The sequence below is a fragment of the Symphalangus syndactylus genome, chromosome 5, assembly GCF_028878055.3.
Source record: "Symphalangus syndactylus isolate Jambi chromosome 5, NHGRI_mSymSyn1-v2.1_pri, whole genome shotgun sequence".
Classification (NCBI taxonomy): domain Eukaryota; kingdom Metazoa; phylum Chordata; class Mammalia; order Primates; family Hylobatidae; genus Symphalangus; species Symphalangus syndactylus.
The window spans coordinates 29006975-29023208 of NC_072427.2; the positions used below are offsets into that span (position 1 = coordinate 29006975).

The 16234-nt window shown below is 38.8% G+C and overlaps 1 protein-coding gene across 12 annotated transcripts in view; it reads left to right on the top strand.

Moving 5' to 3' along the window:
* The window catches only part of SCAPER (S-phase cyclin A associated protein in the ER), a 581035-nt gene that overhangs the window by 41118 nt on the left and 523683 nt on the right, over nt 1-16234 (top strand). For 10 of the 12 annotated variants that reach the window (XM_055277642.2, XM_063638678.1, XM_055277646.2 and 7 more), the window contains exons 3-4: nt 1025-1142; nt 6200-6270. In XM_055277642.2, coding sequence (XP_055133617.2) covers nt 1025-1142; nt 6200-6270 — 189 coding nt within the window. Of the gene's footprint in view, nt 1-1024; nt 1143-6199; nt 6271-13190; nt 13309-16234 lie in introns of those variants that run through there. The other 2 variants (XM_063638683.1, XM_063638679.1) reach the window with 2 other exon arrangements.

The following is a 16234-nucleotide window of genomic DNA, read 5'->3' on the forward strand; positions in this document are numbered from 1 at the left end:
CAATACTTTATATTTTCTTTATATTCTCTTCAGTCTCTTACTTGATGCTTTTGCGCATAGTAATTGCCTCGTTAAATGTACTATGCTTTAGGATTCCAGGAATGCTAAAAGTCCAGGCTCGCAAGAACTATAGGAGGGCATGGAGGCACCTACTAATTGGACTGGGATTTTGGGCTGGCCCAGTGGTGAACTTGTTTCACAAAGAGGCAGGTTTCCCACACAGATTTAAGGATTAGATAAGGAGGCTGTATCCTCTTGTTCGTATGGGTGCTTTATGATCTCTTTCTTCTCATAGATACTTGGCTTATAAAAACAGACTATTTTGATATGACATTCATTAGTGGGGAAGCAATTTCCTTTATTTTACTGGACCTGGCTCCCAGCTGGCACAGGGTGTTGGTGGGGCTGAACCTGTAGGCCTTTGTTCTTAGGCCAGGCGGGATAGAGCAAGCAAGAAATTACACATGTTCTGTGCAATAGTTTGAGTTTTAAAAATTGCAATTTAAATTTACCTGTTAACAGCAATTATTATTTGAATCCTAATAACTTGGAGATAACATTATGTAGCTAAAAATGGAATGTTTACTTACTTTAGCACAATCTCTAGAGAATTAAAAAAAGAGTTTTCCAAAATATTTTATGCTGAAGAGGTCTTTTAGGGGAAATATATAGGATGTTTGTAAAAACTGGTCTCTTTCACTCTTGGACTTGTTGATATGTGAGGGATGGTGCAGATATTAGTCCACAGCAGTGTTTGTGCTCTTCAGGCCACTTTTTCAAACCTTAGATTATATTTATTATTTAAATAATTTGTTTATTTTTTAAAAGTTACAAAATTCAGTGTTTTTAGATTTAAAAAAGACTTGTGACTTTCTTTTCTCTATTTAACCACCTGCCACATCCCAAATTAGTTTTAAGTGTTTTCTTTCTGAGAAAAATGTGAGAAATAATGACTTTGTTAAATATATATTTTGACTAATCTAATATCTAATAATCTAATAAGTACCGTCTTTTCCATACATAGGCTTCATTCCAGCGCTCCAATAGTCATGACAAAGTAAGGAGAATAGTTGCAGAGGAGGGTCGTACAGCAAGAAACCTAATAGCTTGGAGTGTTCCACTTGAAAGCAAAGATGATGATGGTATGTATTTAAAAAATTAGTTTCATTTTTGTTGTAAATAAGAAGGATGTATTTAGTCCTAAAGAGATAGACTGAAAACTGTTTGCAATTAGACCTCTTGGGCTGATTGGTATGTTAAATAAGAAATAATTTTTTGTTGTTTTTATACACACATGGTTTTATAAAAGCCTTATTGTTAGTTTCGCTTTTTCAGATAATAGTGAAATTTGAAATTGGGTTTATTGTGTTATTATGACCAGCAGATTAGGGCTTTTTAAAGTGATAAGAGATTTAGTGATATGATTAGGTTTTGTCTCCCCACCCAAATCTCACCTTGAATTATAATCCCCATAATCCCCATGTGTCAAGGGAGAGACCATGTGGAGGTAATTGGATCATGGGAGTGGTTCCCCCATGCTGTTATCGTGACAGTGAGTGAGTTCTCATGAAATGTGATGGTTTTATAAGGGGCTCTTTCCCCTGCACTCGGTACTTCTCCTTCCTGCTGCCTTGTAAAGAAGGCGCCTTGCTTGCCCTTCTCCTTCCACCATGATTGCAAGTTTCCTGGCCTCCCCAGCCATACTGAACTATGAGTCGATTAAAGCCCTTTCCTTTATAAATTACCCGGTTTCAGACAGTTCTTTATAAGCAGTATGAAAATGGACTAATACATTTAGGTTTTTTCTTTTATTAAATTCTTATGAAAATTAAAGGTTTTTTAAAAATCATATTTACCATAGTTAGGTGCAATTTAATGTAATACTGTAGAAAATAGAAGATATTTCTTTAGTTCTCATTATTTGAACAAGAAAAAACAATCATCTCTCCCCTCCCTTTAATGGCTAGAGGCAGTGTGAAGCCACTGTTTCGGGGATGTTGAAGATTGGATAGAGATACAGAAGACAGGAGGTTGGCATACCTCACTTTGAAATTTTCTGAGGGCTTGTAGAATATTCCTCACAGTTAGGTTTGTCTGATATCTTTTCATGACTAGATTCAGGTAGGTGTTTTTAGTAGGAATTCTGTAGAAATGATGTGTCCTTCAGGAAGGGGAACATCACACTCCGGGGACTGTTGTGGGGTTGGGGGAGGCGGGAGGGACAGCATTAGGAGATATACCTAATGCTAAATGACGAGTTAATGGGTGCAGGAAATCAGCATGGCACATGGATACATATGTAACAAACCTGCACATTGTGCACATGTACCCTAAAACCTAAAGTATAAAAAAAAAAAAAAAAAAGAAATGATGTGTCCTTTTCAGTTATCAGAGGAGGTTCATAATAACTGTCTCGTTAATTTAATCAGTTGCTTTAAGTGTTGTCTGCCAGATTTCTCTACTGTAAAGTAACTTACTTTTTCCTGTGTAACTAATGAGTAATTTGTGGTAAGATAGTTTGAAACTATGTAAATATCCTGTTTTTGTTGAAACAGTACAATCACTACTTTTAGCTTCTATTAATAATCCTTGGCTTATGTTATACCTCTGGTGGTTGCAAAGTGGTGATTTGTTAACTCCATCATTCCTTCTGCATTTGTTAGCCTTCTAATATAAGGAAGAGCTTTGCCATCTCCTCTTTATTTTTTTTTTTTTTTTTTATTTTATTTTTTTTTTTTGAGACAGAGTCTCGCTCTGTCACCCAGGCTGGAGTTCAGTGGCGCAATCTCGGCTCACTGCAAGCTCCGCCTCCCGGGTTCACGCCATTCTCCTGCCTCAGCCTCTCCGAGTAGCTGGGACTACAGGCGCCCGCCACCACGCCCGGCTAATTTTTTTTTTTTTTATATTTTTAGTAGAGACGGGGTTTCACCGTGGTCTCGATCTCCTGACCTCGTGATTCGCCCGCCTCGGCCTCGTAAAGTGCTGGGATTACAAGCGTGAGCCACCGCGCCCGGCCTCCTCTTTATTTTTATGTATGTATGTATTTATATTTTCAGTTTGTGTGGACTCATGGCTTCTTATGGTATTTAATGGGGTACAGTTACTCTATTTTGATGCTTAAATTGTTCTCGGTTTTTCAAATGGGAGACCCTTTAACTTGGTTCTTGTTCCTTTTGACATGTTCTAATCATGTTTCCATTCTTTGAGAACATCTTTACACAAGATGTTTCAAGCTAAACAAGAATTCACTCACCTGTTTTATTCTCTTAAATTTATTTTTACATTTTATTTTATTTAAAATTTTCTTTAAAGAATGTTTTAAATCTTTATCTTTTTTACATTTGGTCCTCTGATCCATTTGTAGTTTATTCTTACATATAGTGTGTGGTATGGATCTAATTTTATCTTTTTCCTTATAGCTAACAAGTTGCCTCAGCATAATTTGTTATAAAGTTTATCTTTGCCCTAGTTATTTGAGATTCCACCTTTTCTGTAGAGTGAATTTCCATATGTAATTGTATTCCATTCTGCTAGTCTGTTTACCTAATTCATGTGTGAGTGTCATACTATTTTAATTATGGAGGCACTATAGTATTTTAAAATGCCTGCTTGGACCTGTCTTCCCCTGTAGCTTTTCTTTCTCAGTTTTCCTAGCTATTTTTAGAGAGCAGTTATTTTGAATCACAAAAACTATCAAATAGAGGGGAAAATTGGATTTATCTTTTGAAATTCAGCTGCTTAACAGCTAATCTTTCCACAAGGAGCTTACTATTCGTTTCTTTGATAAAAGTACATATCAACGTGATTTATTACAAAAGTAAAAAAAAATTCTGTGTATTATAAATATTTTTATATGAAATTGTATTCTCTCATTTTCCATGGGTTATTCTGAACACAAAATAGTTCAAAGGTGTTTCTATTAAAGTTGTTTCTATTCAAAAAACAAAGGAAGTATAATAATCAAACATCTGTACATAACCTGATTTTTCATACAAGAACATAAATAATTGGCCAGTACAATTTTAAAGCTTCATTTGTGACTGTTGTAACATAATAAAACTGTAAGCACAGGCCGGGTACAGTGGCTCACGTCTGTAATCGTAGTACTTTGGGAGGCTGAGGCAGGTGGATTGCCTGAGCTCAGGAGTTCGAGACCAGCCTGGGCAACATGGTGAAACCTCGTCTCTACTAAAATACAAAACAATTAGCCGGGCATGGCAGTGGGCGCCTGTAATCCTAGCTACCCGGGAGGCTTGAACCTGGGAGGCAGAGGTTGCAGTAAGCTGAGATCGCGCCACTGCACTCCAGCCTGGGGGACAGAGTGAGACTGTGTCTCAAAAAAAAAAAAAAAACACCAAAAACCGAAAAACTGTAAGCACAGATAATTAGAACTTTCTGAGTATCTGTAGTAATGATGACAAGAGAAGAATATTAACATTTACACTTTTTGTTAAGGATTATTTTATATTGTTAAAACTTTGCCACATAGAGGCAATTAAAAACTAAGTTTTTAATAGCAGCTTGTTCTTGTTTTATGACTATAATATATACTTAGGTGTTTCTGAGGATAATTCCACTTAAAAAAAGTTCGCTCCTTTGTATTATTTCTGTTTCTAAGCTGGTTTTTCTGCTGGATATTCTAAAAACCTGCTGGTACATTACAGCTTGTGCTTATTCTAAGCTGGTTTTTCTGCTGGATATTCTAAGAAAACTTGCTGGTAGATTGTTTTATATAATTAAAGGCTGTGGCTCTGTAGGTTAGTGTAGCATTCTCTCCCTTCACCCCGTTGGAACAGTGAGGGTGTCCCACTTAATGTCAGATAAGTTGATAGTTAGGTACCTGTGTGTTATGGCTCACGTATACTGCTTCAGGGGACCTGGCCCAAAAATTACTTTGCAGAAGGGAGAATTATTGTTATACATTATAGAATTTTATTCCTATTTTGAAATGCTGGAGAGGTTGCAGAGAAAAAGGAACACTTACACACTACTGGTGAGAATGTAAATTAGTTCGGCCATTGTGGAAAGCACTTTGGTGATTACTCAGAGTTAAAAACAGAACTGCCATTTGACCCAGCAATCTAATTACTGAGTATATACTCAAAGAATATAAATTGTTCTACCATAAAGATACACGTACGTGTATGTTCATCACAGCACTACTTACAGTAGCAAAAACATGGAATCAACCTAAATGGCCATCAATGGTAGACTGAATAAAGAAAATGTGGTATATATATACACCATGGACTACTACGTAGCCATAAAAAGAATGAAATCATGTTATTTGCAGCAATATGGATGGAGCTGGAGATCATTATCGTAAGTGAACTAATGCAAGAACAGAAAACCAAATACTGCACGTTCTCATTTATAAGTGGAAACTAAACATTGAGTACATATACATGGACACAAAGAAGGGAGCAAAAGACACCAGGGCCTACATGAGGGTAGAGGGTGGGAGGAGAGTGAGGATTGAAAAACTACCTATCAGTTACTTATGCTAATTACCTGAGTGATGAAATAATCTGTGCACCAAACCCCTGTGAAATGTAATTTGCCTGTATAACAAACCTGCACATGTACCCCTGGACCTAAAATAAAAGTAAAAAAAAAAAAAAAGAATTTTATTTCTGTTTTGAATTGCTGTTGAGAATAGTAATTACAAAACAGTAGTTGGTGTCTTTCTTATAAAAAAGAATGAGTGAAAAAATACAAAGAACTGAAACCTCACTTTTCGCATTGAAATTGTGCATTTCATGTATCAGATAAATTAAAACAAAATATTGGGGTTTTATATAGGAAACATATAGTCTTAATTTTATTGTTGAAATGAAATTTGAACTTAAAGAACTATTTCCAGATTTATATAGAAGTTGAGGGGTACCAGTAACTGGACTTTGTTTTTAAAAGTTGTCAGAGTATCTGACTTCTTTAAGATGTTGATTTATTCCTATTCAGAGAAAGGTATTCAATAATAGCAGTCTCTGGGACTTTGAAAATTTGTTGTTGTTGTTGTTTTAATTATATCGGTTTATATTGACCATGAACAGACTGTACTATGCTGTGGTCTCTGGAAGGAGATTAAATGTTAGTATGCCTGAACGATTTGCGTAGTTTAGGTTTACATTATCTAATTCAATTTTATATTATCTATCATTCTGTATATCTACATACTTATTTTTTTCTTGCCTTGAAGGAAAACCTAAATGTCAAACTGGTGGAAAATCTAAGAGGACGATTCAAGGCACTCATAAAACTACTAAACAGGTACAGCATCTATAACTTTTTTACTTATTTACTTTTAATTTCAATTTCTGAATGTATTATAAATTATGAAAATCTTATTTAGCAGGATTTGAATATTTATCTAAATAAAAATTTAATGTACTTTTTTAAAACGTGTATATAGTAATCAGTGTGACTTGTACTAAATACTTTAAAGATATTAATTTATTTGGTTCTCATACCCTTTGATGTAAGCATTACAGTTATCCTCACTTACATTGAAGTTTTGTTACAAAAAGAAACTGAGGCAGAGAGAAGGCATGTAACTTGCTAGTAAATGATACAGCCAGGGTTTGAACCCAGGCAGTTAATTTCTTTTCTTTTTTTTTTTTTTTAACTTTTTTTTTTCTTTGAGGCAGTGTCACCCTGTTGCCCAGGCTGGAGTGCAGTGGCGTGATCTTGGCTCACTGTACCCTCTTCCTCTTGGGTTCAAGCAGTTCTCGTGCCTCAGCCACCCCAGAACCTGGGACTACAGTCATGTGTCACCATGCCCGGCTAATTTTTGTATTTTTAATAGAGACGGGGTTTCACCATGTTGGCCAGGCTCGTCCAAAACTCCTGGCCTCAAGTGATCCACCTGCCTTGGCCTCCCAAAGTGCTGGGGTTATAGGCATGAACCACTACATTCAGCCCTCAGTGGTTAATTTCCACAGTTTATGCTCTTAGCTCCTCTGCTATGCCTTCCATGTTTGCCGGTTCTTTTATGATTTTCTTTCTTGATATAATGATGCCTTTAGGTTGTAGGATAGTAAAGATATTTGGACTACAAAAATTTTAAATTGCTCTAATAAAATTTTGGAGAACACAAGCCTACTTTATCTTTTGAAAGTGTTTAGCATAATTATAGTTAGCTTTTTAATCCATAGTTATTTTCTCTGAACTTTTCATATGTTGTTATTTTATTTTATTAATTTAATTTAATTTTTTGAGATAAGGTCTCACTGTTGCCCAGGCTGAGTACGGTGGCACAGTCACAGCTCACAGAATCACTTGACCTCCTGGGCTCAAGTAATTCTCCCACCTCAGCCTCCAGAGTGGCTGGGACCACAGGTGTACACCACTGTGCCTGGCTAACTTTTGATTTTTTGGACAATTATTTTTATATTTTTAAGTATATAGTATGTATTATATAAAATAAAATTTCATATGAGAAAAACATGGGCTTCTAATCATGATATCATTGTGAGTTCACAAAGAATCCCCCATCCCCACACACAAAGGCACCAATGATTTTATATACATATATATGTAAAAAAGGTTAAAAACATATACATATATGTATGTTTTTAATATATACATATAAAGATATATACTTATATATGCACATATATACACATATACGTGTATATATTTCTTACATATGTATATGTATTTTAACCTTTATTTTAGGTTCAGGGTTACATGGGCAGGTTTGTTATATAGGTAAACTCGTTTCATGGGGGTTTGTTGTACAGATTATTTCATCACACAGGTACTAAGCCTAGTACCCAATAGTTATTTTTCCTCTTTCTCTTTTTTCTCCCACCCTCAAGGAGGCCTTTCTGTTTGCTGTTCCTTTCTTTGTGTTCATGAGTTCTTATAATTTAGCTCTCGTAAGTGAGGACATGCAGTATTTGGTTTTCTGTTTCTGCGATAGTTTGCTAAGGATAATGGCGTCCAGCTCCATTCATGTTCCAGCAAAATACATGATCTTGTTCTTTTTTATGGCTACATAGTATTCCATCATATATATGTACCAAATTTTCTTTATCCAATCTGTTGTTGATGGGCATTTAAGTTGATTCCATGTCTTTGCTATTGTGAATAGTGCTGCAGTGAACATTCACGTGCATGTGTCTTTATGGTAGAATGATTTATATTCCTCTAGTAATATACCCAGTAATGGGATTGCTGGGTTGAATGGTATTTCTGTTTTTAGCTCTTTGAGGAATCGCCATACTTCTTTCCATAATGGCCGAACTAATTTACACTCCCAGCAATAGTGTGTAAGTATTCTCTTATCTCCACAACCTTGCCAAGATCTGTTATTTTTTTTGACTTTTTAGTAATAGCCATTCCGACTGGTGTGAAATGGTATCTCATTGTGATTTTGACTTGTGTTTCTCTAATGAACAGTGATACTGAGCTTTTTTTCGTATGCTTATTGGCTGCATGTATGACTTATTTGGAAAAGAGTTTGTGTTCTTTGCCTACTTTTTAATGGGGTTGTTTTGTAAATTTGTTTACATTTATTATAGATGCCAGATATTAAACCTTTGTCAGATGCATAGTTTGCAAAAATTTTCTCCCATTCTGTAAGTTGTTACTTTTTTTTTTTTTTTTTGCTGTGCAGAAGCTCTTAAGTTTAATTAGATCCCGTGTGTCAAATTTTGCTTTTGTGTCAATTGCTTTTGGTGTCTTTGTCAAGAAATCTTTGCATGTTCCTATGTCCAGGATGGTATTGCCAGTTGTCTTCCAGGATTTTTATAGCTTTGGGTTTTACATTTAAGTCTTTAATCCATCTTGAGTTGATTTTTGTGTGTGGTGTAAGGAAGGGTCCTAGTTTCAGTCTTCTGCATATGGCTACCCAGTTATCTCAACACCATTTATTGAATAGAGAGTTCTTTCCCCATATCTTGTTTTTGTCTTCTTTGACAAAGATCAGATAGTTGTAGGTGTGTGGCCTTATTTTTGGGCTCTCTCTCTTCTGTTCCATTGGTCTTTGTGTCTGTTTTTGTACCAGTACCATGCTGTTTTTGTTACTGTAGCCTTATAGCATAGTTTGAAGTTGGGTAGCATTGATGCCTCTAGGGTTTTTTTTTGGAGGGGGGGGATGGAGTCTTGCTCTGTCACCCAGGCTGGAGTGCAGTGGTGTGATCTCGGCTCACTGCAAGCTCCGCCTCCTGGGTTCAGGCCATTCTCCTGCCTCAGCCTCCCGAGTAGATGGGACTACAGGCACCTGCAGCCACTCCTGGCTAATTTTTTTTTTGTATTTTTAGTAGAGACAGGGTTTCACTGTGTTAGCCAGGATGGTCTCGATCTCCTGACCTCATGATCTGCCTGCCTTGGCCTCCCAAAGTGCTGGGATTACAGGTGTGAGCCACCGCGCCTGGCCGCGTTTTTTTTTAAACTTAGGATTGCCTTGGCTATTTGGGCGTTTTTTTGGTTCCACATGAATTTTAAATAGTTTTTTATCATTCTGTGAAGAATGTCATTGGTAGTTTGATGGGAATAGCATTGAATCTGTAAATTGCTTTGGGCAGTATGGCTGTTTTAATGATATTGATTCTTCCTATTCATGAGCATGGGATGTTTTTCCATTTGTTTGTGTCATCTCTGATTTCTTTGAGCAGTGTTTTGTAGTTCTTCCTGTGGAGATGTTTCTCCTCCCTGGTTAGCTGTATTTCTAGGTATTTTATTCTTTTTTGTCGCAATTTTGAATTGGATTGCATTCCTGATTTGACTCTCAGCTTGGCTGTTGTTGTGTATAAGAATGCTAATGACTTTTTTGTTTTTGTTTTTTTTGAGATGGAGTCTCGCTCTGTGGCCAGGCTGGAGCGCAGTGGCATGGTTTCGGCTCACCACAACCTCTGCCTCCTGGGTTCAAGCGATTCTCCTGCCTCAGCCTCCTGAGTAGCTGGTACTACAGGTGCGCATCACCATGCCCAGCTAATTTTTGTATTTTTAGTAGAGACAGGGTTTCACCATGTTGGCCAGGATGGTCTAGATCTGCTGACCTCATGATCAGCCTGCCTTGGCCTCCCAAAGTGCTGGGATTACAGGAAGAATGCTAATGACTTTTGTACGGTGATTTTATATCCTGAAACTTTGCTGAAGTTGTTTATCAGCTGAAGGAGCTTTTGTGCTGAGACTGTGGGTTTTCTAGATACATAGAATCAAGTCATCTGCAAATGGATATTTTGACTTCCTCCCTTCCTATTTGGATGCCCTTTATTTCTTTCTCTTGCCTGATGGCTCTTGCCAGCACTTCCAATACTGTATTGAATAGGAGTGGTGAGAAAAGGCATCTTTGTCTTGTGCCAGTTTTCAAGGGGAGTGCTTCCAGCTTTTCCCTTTTCAGTATGATGTTGGCTGTGGCTTTGTCATAGATGGCTCTTATTATTTTGAGGTATGTTCCTTTAATACCTCATTTATTGAGAGTTTTTAACATGAAGATATGTTGAGTTATATTGAAAGCTTTTTCTGCATCCATTGAGATAACTATGTGGTTTTTTTTTCTTTAGTTCTGTTTATGTGATGAATCACATTTATTGATTTGCCTATGTTGAAGCAACCTTGCATCCCGGGATGAAGCCTACTTGATTTTTAATATACGACTGAATTTGGTTTGCATGTATTTTGTTGAGGATTTTTGTGTCAATGTTCATCAAAGATACTGGCTTGAAGTTTCTTTTTGTGTTGTGTCTCGGCCAGATTTTGGTATCAGGATGATACTGGCTTCATAGAATGAGTTGGGGAGAAGTTCTTTCTCCTCAATTTTTTTGGAATACTTTCAGTAGGAATAGTACCAGCTTTTCTTTGTATATCTGGTAGAATTTGGCTGTGAATCCTTCTGGTCCTAGGCTTTTTTTGGTTGGTAGGCTACTTATTACTGATTCAATTTCAGAGTTTATTGTTGGTCCATTTAGAGAATCAGTTTGTTCCTGGTTCAGTCTTGGGAGGGAGTATATGTCCAGGAATTTATCCATCCCTTCTAGGTTTTCCAGTTTGTATGCATAGAGGCGTTCATAGTGGTTTCTGATGGTTATTTTTATTTCTGTGGGGTCAGTGGTAACATGACATTTCCAGTTGTGTTTATTTGGATATTCTCTCTTTTCTTCTTTATTAGTCTAGCTAGTGGCCTTATTAATTTTTTCAAAGAACCAACTCCTGGATTTATTGATCGTTTTGAAAGGTTTTTCATGTCTTGATTTCCTTGGTTCATCTCTGATTTTGTTTATATCTTGTCTTCTGCTAGTTTTCGGGTTGATTTGCTCTTGCTTCTGTAATTCTCTTAGTTGTGATGTTAGATTGTTAATTTGAGATCTTTCCAACTTTTTGATGTGGGTGTTTAGTGCTATGAATTTCCCTCTTAACATTGCCTTAGCTGGATCCCAGAGATTCTCGTATGTTGTATCTTTGTTCTCATTAGTTTCAAAGAACTCCTTGATTTCTGTCTTCATTTCATTATTTATTCAGAATTCATTCAGGTGCATGTTGTTTAATTTCATGTGTTGCATGGTTTTGGGTGATTTTCTTAGTTTTGACTTCCATTTTTATTACATTGTGGTCTGAAAGTGTGTTTGGTATGATTTCAGTTCTTTTTGCATTTGCTGAGGATTGTTTTATGTCCAATTATGAGGTCGATTTTAGAGTATGTGTGCCATGTGGCAATGAGAAGAATGTATATTCTGTTGTTTTTGGTTGGAGAGTTCTGTAGAGATCTATCAGATCCATTTGGTACAATGTTGAGTTCAGGCCCTGAATATCTTTGTTAATTTTCTGTCTTGATCTAATACTGCCAGTGGAGTATTGAGGTCTTCCACTCTTATTGTGTGGGAGTCTAAGTCTCTTTGTAGGTCTCTAAGAACTTGCTTTATGAATCTAGGTGCTTCTCCTGTGTTGGATGCATATAAGTATAGTTCGGTCTTGTTGAATTGAATCCTTTATCGTTATGTAATGCCCTTTTTTTGTCTTTTTTTTATCTTTGTTGGCCCAAAGTCTGTTTTGTCTGAAGTTAGGATTGTAACCACTCCTTTTTTTCTGATTTCCATTTGCTTGGTAGATTTCCCTTCATCCCTTTATTTTGAGCCTATGCATGTCTTTAGGTGTGATATGGGTCTCTCGAAGACAGCATACCATTGGGTCTTGTTTTTTTTAATCCAACTTGCCATTCTGTGCCTTTTAAGCGGGGGCATTTAGCCCATTTACATTCAAGGTTAGCGATATGTGTGGATTTGATCCTATCATGTTGTTGTTAGCTGATTATTATGCTGGCTTGTTTGTGTGGGCGCCTTATAGTGTCCCTGGTCTATGTATTTAAGTGTGTTTTTGTATTGGTTGGTAGCAGTTCTTCCTTTCTATATTTTGTGCTGCTTTCAAGATCTCTTGTAAGGCAGGTCTGGTAGTCATAAATTCTCTCAACGTTTGCTTGTCTGAAAAGGATCTTATTTCTTCTTTGCTTGGCAAGTTTAGTTTGGCTGGATATGAAATTCTTGGTTGAAGATTTTTTTTCTCTAAGAATGTTGGATATAGGCCCCCAGTCTCTTCTGGCTTGTAGCTGAGAGGTCTGATGTTAGCTTTATAAGGTTCCCTTTGTAGGTAACCTGCCCTTTCGCTCTATTAAAGCTACCTTTAATATTTTTTCTTTCAACCTTGGAAAATCTGATGATTACATGTCTTGGGGGTTGATCTTCTTGTGTAGAATCTTGCCGAGGTTCTCTGTATTTCCTGAATTTGACTGCTGGCCTGTCTATCAAGGTTGGGAAAATTTTTGTGGATACTATCCTGAAGTATTTTTTCAAGTTGTTTGTTTTCTCCGCATCCTTTTCAGGGATGCCAGTGATTCATAGATTTGACTTCTTTACACAATCCCACATTTCTCAGAGGTTTGTTGTTCATTCTTTTTTCTTTATTTTTGTCAGTATTATTTCAGAAAGCCAGCCTTCAAGTTCTGAGATTCTTTCCTCAGCTTGATCTAATCTGTTAATACTTGTGATTGCATTGTGAAATTCTTAGTGTGTTTTTTAGCCCTGTTAGATCTATTAGGTTCTTTTTTATACTGGGTATTTCATTTTTTAGCTCCTGCGTTGTCCTATTGTGATTCTTAGTTTCCTTGGATTGGGTTTTGCCTGTCTCCGGAATCTCGATGATCTTTGTTTCTGTCCATATTCTCTCTTTTTTTTTCTTTTTTTTTGAGACAGAGTCTTGCTCTTTCGCCCAGGCTGGAATACAATGGCGCAATCTCTGCTCACTGCAACCTTCACCTCCTGGGTTCAAGCGATTCTCCTGCCTCATCCTCCTGAGTAGCTGGGATTACAGGTACCCGCCATCATGCCCAGCTGATTTTTGTATTTTTATTTTTGTAGAGATGGTGTTTCACTGTGTTGGCCAGGCTGGTCTTGAACTCCTGACCTCAGATGACCCTCCTTCCTCCGCCTCCCAAAGTGCTGGGAATACAGGCCCTATTCATATTCTGAATTCTATTTCTGTCATTTCAGCCAGCTCAGCCTGGTTAAGAACCCTTATTAAAGAACAGATGTGGTCATTTTAAGACATATGACACTCTGGTCATTTGAGTTACTGGAGTTCTTGCATTGGTTCTTTTCTCTGAGTGTGGGTGTCCCTTTAACTGCAGTGTAGTCTGAGTAATTAATAGACTTCTATTCTGGATGTTTTCATAGGACTGAAGCTTTGTGCAAGGTCTTCATTTGTTGCTGACTTCTTTTGTTTGATTTCATGGGGATGGGTATGTGAGTGATATGGTTTGGCTCTGTGTCTGCACCCAAATTTCACCTTGAATTGTAATCCCCATAATCCCCATGTGTCAAGGGTGGGACCAGGTGGGGGTAATTGGATCACAGGGGTGGTTTTCCCCATGCTGTTCTTGTGATAGTGAGTGAGTCTCATGAGACCTAATGGTTTTATAAGTATCTGGCATTTCCCCTGCTAGCACTCACTCTGTCCTGCCACTCTGTGAAGAAGGTGCCTATTTCTCCTTTGCCTTCCGCCATGATTGTAAGTTTCCTGAGGGCTCTCCAGCCATATGGAACTGTGAGTCAATTAAACCTATTTCCTTTATAAGCTACCCTGTCTCAGGTATTTCTTCGTAGCAGTGTGAGAACGGACTAATGCAGCAGCGTATTTTTGGTGTTGAAGCTTTGGGATGTGATCCAGTAGGTGGTGCTTAAGTATATTGGTCAGTTGATAGCTTCTTCTTTGGTTGTGTGGTTTCCTCACAGTTGTAACCTTGCTCCCTCTCAATGCTGTCAAATGTGGGTTCCTCTCCTACTGCCTTTAGATTGTGGCTTGACGCTCCCAGGCTGCCCACTGCAGCTCTGGGGTGATGTTTCCTCCCCAACTTGGAGCCAGCAGAGGAAGGGACTTTAGCAGTGGTATCACAGGATGGAGGGTCTGTGCTGTGGGCCCAAGCTGGGGGGTTCCCTGTCTGTTGATGAGCAGGGGGTGGGTGGGACCCGTGGGAGACAGACTGGCCTTCTCTCCTTGGGTTGATTGCAGTTTGTCGAAGGTGTGGATAAGGCACTTTGGGTCTTCGTTTCTTTGTTAGCCTGAAGGTAGCAAGTACTGTTCCATGGCAGAGGTAGTGGTAGAGAGGCTTTTGGTTGCCCCTAGGGGCTCCACCTCCAAGAAATGTGGAGCCACTGTTACTGAGGGTGTTCAGCCACTGGGATGGGGCGGCTGCACTGCTGGCATGAGCTTGGGGTTCTGCTTGTTGGGGAGCAGGGAGTTGAAGGCTCGCAGGGAGGAGAGGTTGGTCTCCTCTCCATATGGTTGCTGTGATGTACTGTAAGTTTGAGTGTAGCCCTTAGGCTCTTTGTGTCCTCCCCTAGTCCAAGGGCAGGAGGGATAGCACTATTACTGTGGCAGTGGCGAAGGGGCTGTCGTATGCCTTTGGGAGCCTCTTCCCAGGGAAACTCCGTGTCACTACCTGTGGGTATGCTCAGCCATGGCTGGGGTGACTGTTCTGCATTCATGAGCCATGGGCCCTGCCTAGTGAAGAGTAGGGGTAGGGGTTCCTAGGGAGGAGGGGCCGCACTCCTGTCTGTATGGTGGCTGTGGTGTGCTAAAAAATTACTAAAAAACCAGTTGATAGATTTTTAAGTACATATTATATTTTAAAAATTACATATTAAGATATATGAACTGACAAATTGAGTGTGTTATTTAATGTTCCTTTAGATACACATATAATAAACTATTATCTCAGAAGAGGTAGACATAAATCTTTGCCCAGGCGCAGTGGCTCGCGCCTATAATCCCAGCACTTTGGGAGGCTGAGGCGGGCAGATCACGAGGCCAGGAGATCGAGACTATCCTGGCTAACACGGTGAAACCCTGTCTCTACTAAAAATACAAAAAAATTAGCTGGGCGTGGTGGTGGGTGCCTCTAGTCCCAGCTACTCGGGAGGCTGAGGCAGGAGAATGGCGTGAACCCAGGAGGCGGAACTTGCAGTGAACCAAACCGAGGTTGTGCCACTGCACTCCAGCCTGGGCGAGAGCGAGACTCTGTCTCAAAAAAAAAAAAAAAAAAAAAGAAATCTTTTAGGTCAGACGCAGCGGCTCACGCCTGTGATCCCAGCACTTTGGGAGGCTGAGGTGGGTAGGTCACCTGAGATTAGGACTTCAAGACCAGCCTGGCCAGCGTGGTAAAACCCCATCTCTACAAAAATAGAAAAATTAGCCAGGCATGATGGCCGTAATCCCAGCTACTCGGGAGGCTGAGGTGGGAGAACCACTTGAACCTGGGAGGCGGAGATTGCAGTGAGCTGAGATCACGCCATTGCACTCCAGCATGAGCAACAGAGTGAGACTCCTTCTCAAAAAAAAAAAAAAAAAAGTCTTTATTTTTGTACTTCAGTTAGTTTAAAAAACCTGCAAAATACAGGGAGAGAGCTTCTTTTTAAATTTTAATTAAAAAATGTTTTTAGAGGCAGCGTCTTGCTGTGTTTCCCAGGCTGGAGTGCAGTGGCATGATCATAGCTCATTGCAGCCTTGAACTCCTGGGCTCAAGCAGTCCTTCCACCTCAGCCTCCTGAGTGGCTGGGACTATAGGTGTGTGCCACCACACCTGGTTAGCTTTTTCATTTTTTGTAGAAATAGGGTCTTGCTATGTTGCCCAGGCTGTTCTCAAACTTGTAAGCTCAAGCAGTCCTCTCATCTTGGTCCCCCAAAGTGCTGAGATTACAAATGTGAGCCACTGCACTTGGCTGAGGAACTGCTTTAAAAA